This window comes from Acartia tonsa, chromosome 11, assembly GCF_053477335.1.
Source record: "Acartia tonsa isolate MP-2025a chromosome 11, ASM5347733v1, whole genome shotgun sequence".
In the NCBI taxonomy this organism is placed as follows: Eukaryota; Metazoa; Arthropoda; class Copepoda; order Calanoida; family Acartiidae; genus Acartia; species Acartia tonsa.
The window spans coordinates 9,955,526-9,975,068 of NC_137270.1; the positions used below are offsets into that span (position 1 = coordinate 9,955,526).

Below are 19,543 nucleotides of genomic sequence, written 5' to 3' on the forward strand. Positions count from 1 at the left end.
TTTTGTAGGTGTCCCAGAGAAGCCAGATTTTTGTCACATAGCCAACAGGACTGGAACCAGTATCCGCGTGGTCTGTGATCCAGGTTTCAATGGAGGTCTCAGACAGTTCTTCCATATTGAGGTATATTCATCACGGGTAGGTTAAAGGAAGCGCCAGGTTTTTAAAATACCCATGAAAGCGGTTTACACAGCCTTAAAATACGTTGGAGAAATCAGAGAAATCTTTTGAGGTATAAAAACCCAGTGCGTTGTAATTTAGAAAATCACAAACCGTCAGATTCTTACTCAAGATTGAGAAAAGAAAGGCCCGTAGATAATTATATAGTAGAAGAAGAAAAAAAAAGAGTTTTTCCAAATAGATAAGAAAAAAACCTATTTCTACTTTTAGCCTATCCATGTGTTAAGTAAGTAGTTTAATCTTAAAAAGCTGGAATAAGATATAAGGTATAATGGCGATGAACGGCAATTAAATATTATAAAGTATATCAAGGCGGGAGAAATGTAGAATAGCTGTGCTGCAAAAAATGCATCCACCTCTGAAGATTGACAGGCTTACAATACAAAATATATTCATGTTAAAAGTTGGAAAATTTTTATTTGAGTTTTGTTCTGAAGAGTCGATGACATTTCATGACTTGTACAATAGTAGAGCCAATGTTTATACATATGAATATAATAATCCATGTTGCGCTTTCAAGGCACTTTTAGATGTGTAATAACAGGAAAATGACAAGGGAAAATCATCATGGATAAGTTAATAATTCACTAAAAAGTTAATAATAGTTATTTCTCGCATCGTATTATAAACAGCTTTCCGCGAATATAGAATGTACAATTATAAGTTTAAAACTGGTTTTAATCTTATGATTGTACATTTCTATATTTGTAAAAAGCTGGATATAATACGATGCTAGACATAGTTTTTTCGTATTCTAACATTTCTAAGCTATTTTGGGCGGATGAGTGGGCGAATCTATTTGAGATAAGTCCCTTTAGTGACAACGCTGTATCGTATTTTTACAATAGCTTTTGATAGGTTATTTTAGTTTATGTTAGGTGATTGCCCCGCAGAATTAGAACAGGGGCTAGAAATTGGAGAAAAGTTACTGTGGAAACACGACGAAACGCCCCTTAAGAGGCTATACCAAAAAGGACTATACCAAAAATTTGCATCATAGTAATGATTTTTTATACCACCTTAGCCAATATTGAGCGAGACAACAAGAGTGGAGTATTTGGGAATAGTCCCTTTCGTAACATCGTCTCAAAAGGAGCGATTGGTCATATTTTTAAAATGGCTTTTTAGGTTAGGTTAGGTTATATTGGGTTAGGTGATTGCCCCACAGGGTTAGAGCCCCCCCGCAGGGGCTAGAAATAGGAGAAAAGCTACTGTGAAAAATACGAAGAATCGCCCCATAAGGTGCGATGTTACGAAAGGGACTATACCCGAGTATTTTTATTGTTGGGAGTCAAATGCCTACACAATCAACAAACTAAATAGACTGATAAATTTCTGCGCGAAGCCCGCAAATTTGTATATCCTTTTATTTTGGGCAAATGATTCAACTGTATATGAGAAAAAAAATAAAAATTCCATACATTTTAGGTACTACTTTATTTAATAACTTTGTATGTGACTTTGTTTAATAAAGTGGGGCTATAAAAAGAATATAATTGTGTGTCAATAATGAAATCATGTCTTGATGCAGACATTTAATCATTTCAATTCAACCTAAATAAACTTTTATGGTTTACAGTGTTGGAAGCATATTGTCTCTACATCTAACGCCTGTCCTATTTAACCTATTTCGTTAAAAAACAAATGTTTCCCTCATTAATACTTTCATTGTACTTTTAAAAGAAAATTTGGAAAATAAGTTTCTTTTTAAAATAGTTAACATGACTAGAAAATTAATTTAAATTATGAATATATAATGATGAATTCTACTGGTTTTATAAACACGTTTCCTAATTTGTTGGCTTAAAAGGAATATTATTAATTTTAGTTAGTTGGTTCAAGCTAGCAGTGCCCAACCTTTTAAAGCAATAATTATAATTTAGATAAATGGGGTATTCCTGTCCAGTTTTTTGTTTAGGAATGAATATTTTAAAAATATTTTCTTTTAGTAATTAAAAAAATTCTAAAATCTTCCAAAAAAAAATTAAAAATCTTCTAAAAATGATACCCGGGATATAAATGATAATACCCGGGAAATAAATGAATATTTACATCCACTATTTAAGGGGTCGTTTATATGGGAATGGGTAGTTATTTCAACCATCATTGGGGGGAATACATCAATTCAATGTCTATTGTCATATCCCTTAAGATCCCTTAGGTAGCGGTGCCACTAATTCACTTTGTAATGCATGTAATTTTGTAGCACCATCCTTAATTTTGTGTAAAAAGTGTTCTCTACTTTCCTTTTTCTGATTAAAACTGCAAAATTCTTGTGAATTTCTATATACATTTGCAATTTTACTATGTATACATATATGTTATATTTAACGTTTTTCGTTTGATAAGTCAATTACCGTTTTAGTAATTTAGCTTTAGTTTTGGCAGGTTATAAAGTATATCTGTTTTATAATTATATTTCAGACAATCTATACGTCTTTAAATATTTAAATCCATCAAAAAAGACAAGATTAATATTGCAAATTATATAGTTGTTCATTGAGTTAATGCCCAAAATCAAATAAAAATAGATAAAAACATATAGGTAAACAGGCAAGTAGCTAACTAAGCACTTTTCCTTAAATAAAAGTAACAGGATCTATATCTGTCTGTGTATCTGTCTGTCCCGAAGAATCTGCTAAACCGATATATTTCTCTTTTACAGTATAGCTTCTTATAGGTCCTGTTAAAGTGTATAATTATTTTGGGGGAGGATAAATCCTTAAAGAGAAATCACCACAAGAAATAATATTTCCTTTCCAAAATTTTTAAATCAGTGGATGTCGACTACCACAAACTTAAAGTGCCCCTAGAGGCCTCTAGGGGGGCGTGTTCGTTAGTTTTTACTAATTCGTTTAAGTAAAAGAATACTCAAAACAAAATTAAAATTTTAGGTTATGGGAGTGCATGAGAAACGAGTGTTTGCGAATATAACCCAGGACATGCCCAGCTTTTGGGTAGAAAATCTACCAACTAATAATGCCATTTATATCAGGTAAAATAAATTTGGTAGGTATGGTTGTTGGAACATTGCTGCGTTATAGTATAATCACGGCTACGCCTCTAAAGGCCCTTGAGGGGGGGGGGGAGTCGAATAGTTAAAAAAAAACCTTCATGGATCTATTAGAAGCTACTCTGTAAAGGAGAACCATATAGGTTCAGTGGTTAGCAAGATTCTTCAGTATACACAGACACACAGAGATCCTGTTACTTTATTATAAGGATTTGTAAATGTATAACCTCTTTTAATGCAATACCTTTATACTTTGTTTACAAATTACAATGGTCTGGACATCAGAATTGTATTGTGCGAGAGAGAATAAGGTTTCATTCAATTTTGGAAATTAGAAAGCTAGGTCTTTATAAAACTTTGTAAAATATCAATTCAATACTATTACTCTTAGTATATTATGGCCGTTTTCGGTCTTATTCTTTACTTAATGAAAAATGATTTCCATATGTATTTAGAATCTACGCCTCAAACGCCAAAGGAAGAAGTAAAACAGAAATGATTAGAACGCATACAAATTCATATGACAAGGTAGGTATTATAACTTTTCTTGTACACATAATATATTTAATAGGATTATTTCCATCGCGCGTTTGTCGTTGTTTTTTAAGTGACATATCCCTACTAGTTAATTTTATACACATATAGCAGTAAACCAACACTTTTAATTGCATAACCTTTTAGTGGAGGTTTATTGATTTTCACCTCTTTAAAAGCAAAGCATTTCCCCTACTTCTTGTCACGCGTTAGAAAAAGCTGAAATAACAATTTTTAGACTCGAAATCGACACCTCCTCGACAGCAGTAAATTGAACATGATAATAGTTATTACTCTAATCGTATAATAAACAGGTTTCCGCGAATATAAAATGTAAATTATAAGATTTAAACCAGTTTTATAAGGACCCCAGATGCAGAAGGCACGGGCCAAAAAACTGGTTTATGATTGAACATTTTTATATTCGTAGAAAAATATGATGCAAGACATAAATTTTTCGTATGGCTGTAAATCGGTTATAATCCACCAGATATTAATCGGTTTAGAATGAATAACAGAAAAGGATTTTTGGATTTTTTCTTTTCTCTTTATCTATTTTATTTTTTAGACCGATCGGTTCAGCGGTTAGCGAGATCCTTCACTACAAACAGACAGACAGACATCGTTCTACTTTAATTATAATATATTTTTATTTTTTAGACCGGTTACCCAAGCTATTCAGTAAATCCGGATACAGATGTTGCCCGACAAAGTTTTTCCATTCTCCTAATCCTTCTGTTGGGATCTGTTCTGCTATTCTCCTTAATAGGCAAGATCTTCTTTTCTTTATGTCTGTAAACTTTACCAAATGCCTGGTGCAACTACATTTTGGCGCGCTTTATTTCAAAATTTTTGTGGAGTTATAAGTTTCCAGTTAAGGTTAAATATTAAGCTATAAAAATTTGAAAGAATTTTAATGAATATAATAGATTTGAAATCTGCATAAAATTTTAAGGAATTTTTATAAAATTCGTTTTTTGTATAATTCTTTATCTATAAGCACAAATACAAATTAAGTTAAATAATTTTGACATCTGTGATTGGTGGATTGAAAACTATCTGCGCCCTGATTGGAGAAGCTTAAGTGACGTACATCATTCAACCAATTAGAGCGCAGGTAGTTTCCAATCCACCTATCCGATTGGTCAAAATTTATTAACTTAAATTGGATTTGCACTTTTAAATAATGAATTATATAAAAAACGAATTTTATAAAAAAAAAATCCTTAAAACTTTATGCAGATTTCAAATCTATTATATTCATTAAAATTCTTTCCAATTTTTATAGCTTATTAAATATACCCAGTACGGAAGATTTAAAATATTTTACCAGTCAATTTATGCATTGCCTTCCCTAAAATCAAATCACAAAAAAATTTACCTCCATATTTCATAAAAACTAAAATTAAGGGGGTTGGTGTTTTTTTTGTAAAGGGAGATGGCCAAGACATTGACTTTGCAGAAATAAAAACATTAACAGCTATAAATTTGGTTATTTTATTAAAGTCAGTTTGACTTTAGACAGGTGTTTGATATACTTTTGTGTATACTATATATGTTTTTACGTAAAGTAGTACCTAATGTTTTTTTTACTTGTTTACCGTTAATATCTCGCTACTCCCGGGCTATTTTTTTGTATGGTTTTACTTTATTTTTCCATCCCTCTATCTTTCTCTACGTACAGAGCCCCTATATATTAGAGGCATAACTAATACTATAGTAAATAAATATAGTATTTTTTTATCTAAAAAAAAAATACTTAGTTATGTTATTAGAATATCTAATAATACTTTAATATCTTTTTATAACCTCTTTTGGTAAATTAAAGATTTTAAAAAATGTTTTAATATCTAAAATAAAAGCGCAGTAATGTAGAAGTTCTGAACAAATGTAGGCAAATTATTGCTCTAGAGAACACACACTAAAGAACAAAAAAGTATTCTCTCCCTCACAAACCAACATCAACAACTTTTATTATTTGCAATAGATTTTTTATTTGAATAGCTACTCTATAACGAATGAATGTATGTTAGTCTGTCAATTATTAGAACACTAGAAAACTACGAAGAATGAGTAATATAATACTCATTCAAATGGCTTTTAAAAACCTTAACAACTTACATTATTTTTCATAGATTTAATTTGGTAAACTAGTCATTCTATACAGAATGACTGTACGTCTGTCTGTTCTATATTGCTATAGAAAGCGCAATAATATGACTGGCGCATTTTATATTTAACTTGAATATGTTTATAAAGAGAAATTTCTTGAAATACGTTTTCTTAGTGTTAAATTTTCTAATGGGACAAAATCTAAGATACTAAGATACTTTTTGTGTGCTATCAACCTTAATATAAAATATATTTTGTAGGTCTAATTGTTGGTCTTGGAATCCGTTGTATATCTCGTGGTTCGAGTCTCTGCCCTTCACTATCAGCCAGACCCCAACCTCCACCAAGCTTTCATTTTCATAATAATGTAAGTATTATAATTGGATAAAGTTATCCTTGTTTGGTTTTTGCAGGGATCTTTAGGGATAAGACAATGGAAGATAAGTTGATGTACATCCCTAATTATGCAAACTAAATTACCCCATCTGTAGAATAAAACGATTGGTGGAAAAGTTTATTTGCTTATAGTTTGTACCAACCAATAAATATTTAATAAAAGTCCATGTAGCTGTTAAGCCAACGAATTCGAGAACATGTTGTTTTATGTACAAATATTTGGGTACCAGTATAATTTTCAGGTTATTTAATTATTATATGTGATTAGTGAGCTTTGCTTTTACCCAGCAAGATATTTCGCCATAGAGTCGCCTTCGAGCTCGTGCAATATATGAACCGATTTCTATGCTACCTCAAATCCTATTCGCCATGAATTAACACCTAATTTTTTGGCGATAAACGTTGGAAAATCGACCTTTCAAGCAAAAGGTAGCATGCGAGTTCGTCATCGATATCGTAGCAGAGTATGGGGCGAAGTCGCACAATAGTAGCATAAATTAAAAGAGAGTGAAAGAGAGAGAAGAGAGAGAGGATAAAAATTAAAGAAGTGAAAAAAAAGTTCTGAGAGGCTTTTATGCTATAGAAAGAACCGAATATAGAGCAGCATTACTTTATGCTACTCTGCTTCGATAGCATGCTACCTTTTTTTTAAAGTTTTGCTAGGTAGGTATTTCTTCATCCTTGTTTTTTAATAAAATCTTAATATTTAGGGAAATGGAGAGGAATATTTAGCCGCTCATACACCTGATAATTTAAGCCAGGTTTGCTTTTTTTTGTTCTTCTTATTTGTCTATTAAGATATCTTTAGTTGTTAAAATAATCTCGGTAGTTTGGGCCTAAGACACTTTTTCTTTTGTGTAGTAGGTGCGTTCGCGTTTAGCATCATGGGCCCCCTACTCGAATGGAGAAATATGGAGAACAATATTAGCCTAAAACAATCCCAAGACTTGAAATTAACAATTATAGAGTTGCTACGCTTTCTAAATTGTACGTAACTACTACAGGAACCATCTGTTTAAATTAACGAAAGGAGCTAACTGTCTGTGACGTACGGACGGACGGACGGATCGACCCTAATTATAGAAAAGCTTCGCTTAAAAAAAATAATAGCCTTATTCCATTTTGCGAATCTTCCTATAAATGAAGAACTCAATCATCTCGCGAGATCTTAACGGACAGACAATAAAATGTTATACATGAACACTTTTAGTAGATTTGGAAGGAGAGTACACTGTAAATTTTACATAACAGAAAAGAAATATAGAGAAAGATAAAACAATAAGAAAAGCTAAAAGTTGAAATTAAAGAAACAAAAAGTTATTTTGAAATATAGGTTAGAATCATAAATTTGTTACAAATATAAATTGATTCAAAACTTTACAGAAACTTAGACAGATATAGATAGATAAATAGATTAAAGAAGATAGAAAAATATAATACATAATATGTTTTACGTAAGCGAAGCTTAAAACATATGTGTAGGTTAATTTGTTACCTTTAAGATTTAGTAGTATAGGATACTGGACGAAAATTTTTTGTTAGGTTTTTAATTATATCATCTGTTTAAAATTACTGAGGGAAAAGTTTTTAAGCCAACGAATGAGATAAAACATTTTTAATATTTTGGGGACTAGTGTAATTTATAGTTTAATATACTAACCCTCTCTGTTATTTATTAATTTATTGACAATACCTTTAAAAGTATCATATTATATCACATGTTAATGTTCTCATTTTAACCAAAAAAAATTCGACTTTTGTACAAAATCGTTCTTAATTTTTGTTGTATTGATTAAACATCTATCAAGTCTTAAGATTTTCTATTAATATTTTCCCACCAAACTTTGATAGGGATTCAGATTGATTTTTGGATGATCTTAAAATTGGCTACCATTAATTTTGCAACATTATACATATTATATTAAATGCATATATATGGGGTTTTGTCTCTTTCATTCAAATATGGATAGATGAAGGGGGCCCGACTATTAGGGGTGAAATTTAAAAAAAATATACAAGTGAAAAATATGGATTTTGTTTAAGATGCATTTCAATTTATAATAAACGCATGTCTTTAGACTCTAAAATAGGTTTGCCATTTTTGTGTTCTACCTTTTTGATTATTAAGCCCCTCTGGTACTATGTATTGTTTTAGGGTTTGGGCTGCATTCAAAGAATTCAAGGGATATAACAATGCATAATAAAATTGTAGTCTTGCCATATGCTACTAGAGGAAACAAAGGGGTTGAAATTTTGTTACCGCCGTTTTAACATTAAATAACGGTTTTATGGCGAACCCCGGAATAGGACTAAGTTTTGATTATATGCTTGGCCTAATATTAGATATAAAAAGTAAAATAAACAAGAGCAAACTTGATCAAAGTACCTCAGCATCAGCAACCTGTCGAAGAACAGTTAATAGTAATACAGTAAACAAAGTAAAATTATCTTGGTCTACCCTTCAGTCTGTCTGTCCGTCTGCAATTTTAGATTTTGATAACCACAGAACCGACATGGCTTTTCTTTTTAAGGAATATAGTTACTGTCCTGAGATGGTTTAATATATTTTCTTTGAGGGTTTAGCACCTCCATTTGTGTTTTTGAAACACATAATTTTCTCGAGAACACACCAAAAAACTAATGATATATCTCTGAAGTCCCTGAAAAGCACAGAACCATGATTAATAATTAATTATTTTTGTAGAAGCCCCGAGATTCAGATTTATACTTCCATCAGAAGCAGGTTGGTAGATTTTTGTTGCACACTTTTAGAGCGCAGCTACTTTCATGCATTGTATGTCTGTTCGTCTATACTTTAAACACAGAATTAAATGGAGTTGAAACAGGTATCTTAAGGGATGGAAGTAAAGTTTGGACACTTAAGATAGTTTATGCCAACTCATCATGATTTGATAATTAATAGTAAAGGTTTTTAAAAGCAATGAATGGAAATCGTTTAAATAAAAGTTTGGGTACCACTACCAGTACATTTTACATTTCAATAAAAACATGAATGAAAGCATCCACACATAAAGGTTAACAGCCACAAATTAAACAGTCGTTAAACCACTTGAAAAAATAAAATAAATCCGAACAAAAGTTAAATGTACTTTAAATATGTCGTAAAATGCTTGTATACAGCATACTTAAGGAGATGTTCTTTAATATTTGATTATAGAGATGCTCACTTAAATTATTTTATCCAAATGTTCTAAGAATCCCCATACTACAGTGATAGTACTTTTTACCTAATCGCAGAATACTGGTTTTATAGTTGTGATGCTTTCTAACCTTATTGTTACTAGAATCTCTCTTTTATTTTAAAAAAAAACATTCTTTTTCAGACTGAGGACAATAAGAGTTTATGCAGTTCTGATAGCTCAGGATTTTCTGAAATTAACAACTCTGACTCGGACAGAAATATTGGCGTCAGAAATGAAAGGTATATTTGATAGATATATCTAGATATATAGAAAGATAGATAGGTAGATAGATAGCTTGATAAATGAATAGATAGAAAGCTGGGTAGATATTGATATTAGAAATAACTCTGAAATGGAACTCTGATTCTGATAGAAATATTAGTATCATCAACCAAAAGTTTATTTGAATATATATAAAAAGATAGATAGGTAGATAGACATCTGGATAAATTAGTATATTTTTAAGAGCCTAATCATGGAAGATCTAATTAATTTTAAAATTTAATAGGCCCTGATTAATATTTATAGATTACCTATTTTTCTAAATATATATTTTTTTCAGGGAGCTGAGTCCTGGGGGCGTGTTGGGGGTGGGTTACTCTACCCTGGCTAAACCTACAAGTGGACACACACCTTTGTCTCATCAGTTCAAATATGCTTCATTACAAAGGTTTGTAGATAGATAGATAGAAAAGTAGATGGATAAATAGAAAGAGCAATAGATAGATAGACCAATATATAGATCAATAGTCAGATATACTAAAATATAGATCAATAGATAGATAGATAAAGAAAGAGATATGTTGTTAGACAGAAACGATTTACTACCAGGCAATAAGAAGAATTTGATTCAATCGTGTGATAAGATCGAGAAAATTTGTAAACAATAAAATTTCACCTAAGAAATTCAACTTTTTTTATAGCTTACTTATTATATGGATTAAAATAAAAATACCCATCCATGGATAATGTACACTTTTAAGCCAATAAAGTGGTCGGATTGTTCCAACATACGCGGTAGTTCTATTGATCTTATTAAGGGGTTGAATGTATAAAAGCGGATGCGCCCATAGCATTAAGCACCCTGTCTTTAAAGGGATAAAAAGGGAGCAGAAAAAAAACCTAAAGCTGTATGAAAAGCTTTTCCAAAATGGAGAACTCAATAAGTTCTAAATGTATTGAAAACTTAAGCAAAAAACAATTAAGAAGTTTTAAATAAATAATAAATAAAACATTAAGAAATAAAATGAAATATCTAAAGAATAATAATAATTCTTTGTGAATCTTGGCATATTTTCACAAGATTACATGGATCATGGAAAGAAAACAAAGTCATTCCTAATTAGGACAGAAGTCACTGGAAATTGGTCTAAGGAAGGCTACTTATGTCCTTCATCTAACAAAATCTAACTTAAGGAAGGTGACTTATGTCCTTTGTCTGACAAATTCTTACATTAGGAAGGCTGCTTATGTCCTTCATGTTGCAAAACTTAGCTTTTCTGTCCTTTACATAGCAAAACCTTACTAAACATAGCTTTTCTGTCCTTCACATAGCAAATTCTTGCAAAACATAGCAAATTCTTGCAAAACATAGCAAATTCTGGCAAAACATAGCAAATTCTGGCAAAACATAGCAAATTCTTGCAAAACATAGCAAATTCTTGCAAAACATTGCAAATTCTTGGAAAACTTAGCTTTTCTGTCCTTCACATAGCTAATTCTTGCAAAACATAGCAAATTCTTACAAAACATAGCAAATTCTTGCAAAACATAGCAAATTCTGGCAAAACATAGCAAATTCTTGCAAAACATAGCAAATTCTGCCAAAACATAGCAAATTCTTGCAAAACATTGCAAATTCTTGGAAAACTTAGCTTTTCTGTCCTTCACATAGCTAATTCTTGCAAAACATAGCAAATTCTTACAAAACATAGCAAATTCTTGCAAAACATAGCAAATTCTGGCAAAACATAGCAAATTCTTGCAAAAAATAGCAAATTCTGGCAAAACATAGCAAATTCTTGCAAAACATAGCATTTCTGTCCTTCACATAGCAAATTCTTGCAAAACATACCAAATTCTTGCAAAACATAGCAAATTCTTGCAAAACTTAGCTTTTCTGTCCTTCACATAGCAAATTCTTGCAAAACATAGCAAATTCTTACAAAACATAGCAAATTCTTGCAAAACATAGCAAATTCTGGCAAAACATAGCAAATTCTTGCACAACATACCAAATTCTTGCAAAAAATAGCAAATTCTTTGAAAACTTAGCTTTTCTGTCCTTCACATAGCTAATTCTTGCAAAACATAGCAAATTCTTGGAAAACTTAGCTTTTCTGTCCTTCACATAGCTAATTCTTGCAAAACATAGCAAATTCTTACAAAACATAGCAAATTCTTACAAAACATAGCTAATTCTTGCAAAGCATAGCAAATTCTGGCAAAACATAGCAAATTCTTGCAAAAAATAGCAAATTCTTGGAAAACTTAGCTTTTCTGTCCTTCACATAGCTAATTCTTGCAAAACATAGCAAAATCTTACAAAACATAGCAAATTCTTGCAAAACATAGCAAATTCTGGCAAAACATTGCAAATTCTTGGAAAACTTAGCTTTTCTGTCCTTCACATAGCTAATTCTTGCAAAACATAGCAAATTATAGCAAAACATAGCAAATTCTTGCAAAACATAGCAAATTCTTGGAAAACTTAGCTTTTCTGTCCTTCACATAGCTAATTCTTGCAAAACATAGCAAATTATGGCAAAACATAGCAAATTCTTGCAAAACATAGCAAATTCTTGGAAAACTTAGCTTTTCTGTCCTTCACATAGCTAATTCTTGCAAAACATAGCAAATTATGGCAAAACATAGCAAATTCTTGGAAAACTTTGCTTTTCTGTCCTTCACATAGCTAATTCTTGCAAAACATAGCAAATTCTGGCAAAACATAGCAAATTCTTGGAAAACTTAGCTTTTCTGTCCTTCACATAGCTAATTCTTGCAAAACATAGCAAATTATGGCAAAACATAGCAAATTCTTGCAAAACATAGCAAATTCTTGGAAAACTTAGCTTTTCTGTCCTTCACATAGCTAATTCTTGCAAAACATAGCAAATTATGGCAAAACATAGCAAATTCTTGGAAAACTTTGCTTTTCTGTCCTTCACATAGCTAATTCTTGCAAAACATTGCAAATTCTGGCAAAACATAGCAAATTCTTGCAAAACATAGCAAATTCTTGGAAAACTTAGCATTTCTGTCCTTCACATAGCAAATTCTTGGAAAACATAGCATTTCTGTCCTTTCAATTTATGAGATCTTAAGCTACAGACAGAAAAACTTTGCTTTTTTGTTTTCAATAAACCAGGATATCATAACACAAATGGAGTAACAATGTTGTTTGTAAAGTACAGTTGAAGCTTTCTGACTGCCCTTGTACTATGTGTGTTAGTGTCTGTGTATGTTCTCACAGCTTTAGTGGCCAGGTGGAAATATTGAGGGCCAAAATTATCAATTTAAAATTTAGAAATGTAGATTCTCTACAATAATGTAGTCTCTTGATTTTTTACTAGGCTCATTACATATTTTTTTAAAATATATTTTTTTGCCAATTATGAATTTCATAACAGCATAGAAGGGCAGAAAGATAGAAAGATCCAGCAAGATCCTTAGCTTTTCTATCCTTCAAATAGCAAAATACCACAAAGCATAGGTTTTCCTTCAAATAGAAAAATATAGCCTTTTTTATCCCTCTCTTGAACAGAATATCAGAACTCAACAATAGGAAATAGGAATCAAAGAGTACATTTATGTAATCCCATATTCAGTGTTTATTTAAAACTACCAATAAAATTAACTCTTTATTCCACGATTTTATGTAAATGTAACACTTATGAAGAAGATTAATTCTAATTAATTGTCCTATCATCAAAATCAAAAATTTTTATTTTAACAAAAATTATTTCTTAAATATTTTTTTCTTTTTTTAAATAAACACCACTGTACATTATTATCATTTCTCCCCTTCTCTTGACCGTTACCCCCTCCCTAACCGGCTATCTATCTATCAAACTTAAATCATAATCCTTTACAGTAGCCAACACATAAAATATTAGACCAATTTGAAACTAAAATTTCTACATAATTATTTTTAATTATTATATCAAACTATTTTTTTTCTTCAAAAAATATACCTATACAAGGCATGCCCCTATACAATTATCAATGCCTATATAAAAGAAACTGGAGAAATTGCCCCAGGAAAAAAAATAACTAACCCTCTCAAAAGATAAAAATTAAATAAAAACCATAGAGTTGGACATTTGTATTTGATGAAAAGTACACCCTTCTCTGCATCAAATGCCCCTAAAGAAGGCCTCTAGTTGTTGCGTAACTGCTAGTATCATCCTATTTATTGTTTTTTTTTACATCCCCATTTACATATTATAAACTTTGCATGGTTGGCAAACTCCTTTATTTTTGGTCCAAATCAGCTGATACAATGAAGGAGATCGGTCTATTAAAATATTGATGGAAATGGCAATGCAAGCGAGAAGATTGGTGTGCTTTCTAAATGATTGATTAATAGTTTAGACTCTATGAAATAAAAGTTGTTAGACATGGCTTATCCTCGATGTAACCCATTTCTTTTTACATTCAAGCATAGAAAAAAGTGTGCTTTTTAGATTTAAAAAAATACCGGTCAGAAAGAACTTTTTTTAGTTTAGTCTAGCCTCTACATAATTAAAATTTTTTAGAGATGGTTTAGTCTCTGGGGATTAATTCCTTATTTCAATATAAGAAATTACTTTTCAGAAAAAACGTTTTGGGATGTTTTTTTTGATTTTCCAAAAGTTTATCATAAACAGTGGAGTAAAGTTCGAAATAAGTAAAATTCAGAGAAAAAATTGAGCTGATAGACTAAGTCAGGACATGCTAGTGAGGAGGGGAGGGGGGGGGGGATTAATTTCCTTTTGAATAGGCAGAAGACAGAGGAGTGCGTTCTACTTAAAATTCTGTGGAAACGATTTTCATATGGGGGGGGGGGGTTATGAAAGGAGAAGGGGTGTTTTCTTCCCCTTGGTTTAAAGAACTAAGAGAAGTGGAAATGAAATTCTACTATAGGCAGAGTCCATACCATACAGACACACACCAGCTACCTGCCTTACTAGTTACATAAGTTATTGAAATAGACTGTACTTTTGAACAAACTACAAACATAGTTATTATTATTCAATGTGACCTTTTGATCTATTAGTAGTCTTTATTTGTATTATAAATAATTTAGTCGAAGAAAAAGAGTTTAAATGAATGTTTGATAAAACCTTGATATTGAAAATAACATTGTAATTCAAATATCTTATTTAATCACACATATGAAATAATTTTACTTTATTTTATTTTTCAGAATCATTAAAATTATGACAAGAATTTCTACGGCGGCGCTTTGCGTCCTTTAATCCTTGACAATAATGGTTCAAAACCAATTTCCCCAGGTATTGTTTTGAAACCTGTCAAACCTTGCCGGGGATCTAGCCCTGCGGGGCAATCATTAACATTTACTTTACCTAACCTAACCTAAAATAACTCTTCAAAAGCTACTGTGAAAATACGATGAAACCAGCAACATCGTTTTCTTTCTATGATCCGAAATACTTAATTAATTTAATATTTTGGACACTTTTGTTCTTGTTCCCTCTGACGTTTGTCACTTCTGTGTTTGTCCTGGAACCTTAAATTCCATTCATTATTCTCATATTTTAATATTAGGAATGAGTTCTTGTTAAACAGAATTAGCTTTTTTTCGAATATCTGTAACACATTCAACATAGTGTTTCACTATGATAATATTTTTTTTAAGGTGTTTAGTAGTCTGAAGTATTTGAGGATTGGAGGCCAGTTATTAAAGTGATACAGATGATCAAGAATAGTCTTTAGGAATGATACTTATACATTTTCTAAAACTAAGTGGTAGGGATTATTTTTTTTTTTTTTTTTTGGGTTCATTGGACTGCAAATTATAGGGTGAGGGGGGCTATTTTCAGGGAGGAGTTAATTCGGTAATTTTATACCTAAATTCATAAAATGACCTTCCCATGTTCCTTTCAAATGACAGAAAATAACATAAAAGCAAATTTGTTTCTTATTAAAATCTTTTTAAAAAAAATATTTTTGACATAGAAGGAATGGTCCAATCGTTATGAAAATTTTTGTGGATAATCCTTATAACCGATACTAATTATGATTATTTAAGTTTGACTGGCCGTTTGGCCGTTTTGCATTGATTTTTCTTAGGTTGAAAAGACGTTACCGGATTAGCCCCACTGTGGGATAATGATCGGTAATTTCTTTGAGTCCAATTATGACAAACTTCTAAAAGTCCTAGGATAACGTCCTAAGGACCTTATTATCTTTTCTGTAAGTTTTCTAATGGTCTTGGTTTCAATTGAAAATATTAATATTTACCTAATTTTTTTTTCAAAAAACCGAAAAAATTACCAGCTTAGCCCCGCCTTACCCTACTAATTTTAATTATTTATGCTTGAATGGCCGTTTTTCATCAATTTTTTACGGTTAAAATTAGGGTTGGCAATCCGAATCCAGAATCTGGAATCCACCCATTTTTTATTTGGATTCTTAATTGTTAGACTAAAATTAGCGTCTTATGTCTTTGAAGGCAAAGATCCCCACTCCCATCATTCCCCACCTACACCAAGTGGAGATAATATCAGAAAATATAAAAAAAATCGCAGCTGTAGATTCTTCCCAGTACCCAGTATAATTTAATCCCTTAATTTTAGGGTTGGCAATCCGGATCCGGGATCCAGAATCCGCCCAATATTTGGGCAAATTTTGGAATCGAATCCGTTTTTTAATAGCGGATTCCGGATTCTTCATTAATATGCTAAAATGAGCGTCTTGAGTTTTTTCTTTCAACTCTCGCTTTATGAAATCAAAGATTATCATCATTACATATAAAAAATTTTAAAATCTGGCTCGATTCTCGGAAGTGAATTATAGAGAACACCAAGAACATTAATTTTTAGGACATATGTAGCACTTAATTTTTTAAAAAGCCTTTAAAAAGACTGCTAGAATCCTGAATCCGCCACTTTTTTTGACGGATTCTTTTAAGAATCCGGAATCCGAATCCGGCCCAAAAATTCTACGGATAGCCATCACTACTTAATTTTTTTTTAAAAACCTTTTAGAATATTGCTGGAATCCGGAATCAGAAAACCATCAAAAAAAATAAGAATCCGGAATCCGCAGAGAATCCATTTATTGGTCCAAAAATTAGTTGGATTACAAACCCTAGTTGGTTTTTTTTTCAATTTTGTACCAACCCCCCCAGGGCTCAAAAAGCATAACAGCTTAAGTTTAAGAAATCATCCCTATTGGTTAAATGGTTTCTGAGAAAATTAAAGTTAGGTTCATTTTTAGGGAGGTTTTGAGCCCCGGAAGTACTACCGAAAAGTATACTTTTATCTCAAATAACCTTTAGTCTCACATCAATACCTAGCCTAATAACCACGCGAAAGTGGCATAACTCCCCCCCCCCCCTTATTAACTATCCCATTTTTTTAACCACAAAAATTACCGGATTAGCCCACCTCACCTTAGTGTTACCAAATTTAAAAGATTTATTCATTTTCTTATCTTTGGGCACTGTTATGAAATCTTAATTGGTTAGCCTAAGATTAAAACTAGCAGTGATTAAACTTTTAAACCAATAATTGAATTTACAGAGTGGGTAACTTTATAAAAGGGGGGGGGGGGGGTTTAATGCAACCATCTCGTAATCAGTGAGCAAATGGCACTTAGAATTCGAATTTCCATCTATAATTTTGCATGAGTAATCCTTGGTAGGTCTATTTTCCCTAAATCGAACAAAAAGTTGGAAAAGTAATGGCTAACGGCCATTTTTTTGATATTTATTTTGCAAATTAGTAATGAAACCTCTCTCAACATAATACTCTTTTCTACTCCAAAACGGTATCAAACGGTTCTAGACGGTAGCTGTTGGTACTAGAAGTTTTAAAATTGGTTATTGCTATCATTTAACATGAATTAAACCAAATATATGTTTTAAAAAGTCGATTCCTATGTAATTGATGATGGATTTACCCTGAAAATAGGCAAAAAACGGCTGAACGGCTGAGCCGCTAGCCGTTACTTTTCCAACTTTTTGTTCGATTTAGGGAAAATAGACCTACCAAGGATTACTCATGAAAAAGTTCAGATCGAAATTCGAATTCTAAGTGTCATTTGCTCACTGATTACGAGATGGTTGCATTAAAAAACCCCCCCTTATTAAGGATTAAAAAAAAGGTTTTAATGTTGCAAGTTTTTATTCATAAAAATCTTGTTTTTATTTGTTTTGAGTATTGTGCACATTAATAGGTGAGAAATAAACCTAATACAAGCAAACAATAAGCAGTCGCGGCCAGGAAGAGAAGAAATCCTCCAGGGGCAGTAAAGCTAGCAGCTTCATCCAGTTCAAATCCTGATAAACACGGCAGCAAAAAATCTCACACCATGCTCATGAAAGTAAAAAGAGAATGTTCTGAGGAATCTGTGGTATCATTAAGACAGATGCAAGATCAAAATCAGCAAATATAAAGGTAGGATTTTTTTGTGAAGCCACTTTATTATTTCGTCTGTCCGTCTGTTTAAAACGGAAAGGGGATAATGATATTTAGCAGGTTTTAGGGTATTTTTATGTTTTTCCATTATCCCCCATATGTTTGGTGCTTATGGCTCAATTTTCAAAATTGTTTTAAGAAAAGTATATTAAAATTAAATTTCCTGTCAGTTTAAGAAAACATTCATGGCAGTTAGACTGCCTTTTAGCAAGTTTTTTGTATTTTTTTGGTGGTTTTGAACTATTATTGATTTTAACACCCGTGACCCAGGGGTGTATATTTTGCATGGTTGACTCAGATAAAGGGGGAGAAAAATATAACACATGTGGTTGGGGAAATATAATAATTGTCCTCCTCTCCTGAAAATATGACGAAACCCGCAATTTCGTTTTCTTTCCATGGTCCAAAAGGAATCTTGTGCAGAATATACACACCCTGCTAATACTACTTGTACGTATTCGCATCCATAAAAGGGGGGAGGGGGGTAATGCAACCATCCTTAATCAATGATCAAATGTCACTTTAATCCGAATTTCATTAAAAAAACTTGGCATGAAGTAATCCTTGGTATGTCTGTTTGATACATATTTTGCTTTAAATCATATCATGTGTATTATGCGGTTTCGTGATGGATTTGCCCTTAAAATAGCCTAAAAATGGTTAAACGGCTAAGCCGCCAGCCGTTTCTTTTCCTATTTTTTGTTCAATATAGGGAAAATAGAACCTACCAAGTCTTTGCTATTTATGGATGTTGTCATTCTTGTTATTCCATGGATTTCTCTAGCTGAGTCTGATTTTTCATTTGCCTATATATCTTGAATACCTACCTAATGATTTGAAGATACTAATCATTTTTGTCGACGCTTGTTAATGCCAGTTTTTATTAAAATATTTTATTTTTTTCAGCTGTGGATAATCAAGCCAAAGTAACCAAATGAATAAGCTCCCACCCAAACCACAAGGCCTGGTGTTTTAGAAAATTTTGTTATTTTTTTAAAATTTCAATAAAGAACATGCAACATATTTTTGTTTTCCTTTAGTTTTTCTTAAATATGGCTGCAAATCTTAATTGGTCATAAATGGGCGGATTCCGGATTTGGATTGTGAACCCTATTTTTACGAAGTTACATAGGTTTATAAATTTACAGTATTAAAAACTCGATGAAATTTTGTAATGAATCCGTGGATGCCAAGCGGATAAATTAGCCACAACCGCCTATCTATAGGACACAGTTACAGTAATTGCCATGCAAAGTTTGAAATCGCTAGAACATTTCTAACCTTTCTTAACTAACCTGACGTATTAACCCTAATTATATAAAAGCTTTGCTTTTGACACTATCAATATTGCCTTGGAGCAGTGATTTTTATGTAACAATAAATTAGATAGGTAGGTAATATAAATTGCTGTCCTAAATTCGTTTCAAATAAAATATTAGATTTTAGAAGACAACAACCA

At 31.7% G+C, this 19,543-nt stretch overlaps 1 protein-coding gene and 1 long non-coding RNA gene across 2 annotated transcripts in view; both read left to right on the top strand.

The window, feature by feature from the left end:
- LOC145332053 (neural cell adhesion molecule 2-like) overlaps positions 1-19,543 on the top strand; it is an 88,161-nt gene that overhangs the window by 45,734 nt on the left and 22,884 nt on the right. The window contains exons 16-24 of the mRNA XM_080176961.1: positions 9-121; positions 3,073-3,173; positions 3,647-3,719; positions 4,386-4,494; positions 6,098-6,204; positions 6,944-6,994; positions 8,938-8,976; positions 9,578-9,675; positions 9,999-10,106. Coding sequence (XP_080033087.1) covers positions 9-121; positions 3,073-3,173; positions 3,647-3,719; positions 4,386-4,494; positions 6,098-6,204; positions 6,944-6,994; positions 8,938-8,976; positions 9,578-9,675; positions 9,999-10,106 — 799 coding nt within the window. The remainder of the gene's footprint in view (positions 1-8; positions 122-3,072; positions 3,174-3,646; positions 3,720-4,385; positions 4,495-6,097; positions 6,205-6,943; positions 6,995-8,937; positions 8,977-9,577; positions 9,676-9,998; positions 10,107-19,543) is intronic.
- On the top strand, positions 17,843-19,105 carry LOC145332705 (uncharacterized). Its single transcript, XR_013884277.1, has 2 exons — positions 17,843-18,063; positions 18,991-19,105. It is a non-coding gene; the product is annotated as an uncharacterized LOC145332705 (long non-coding RNA).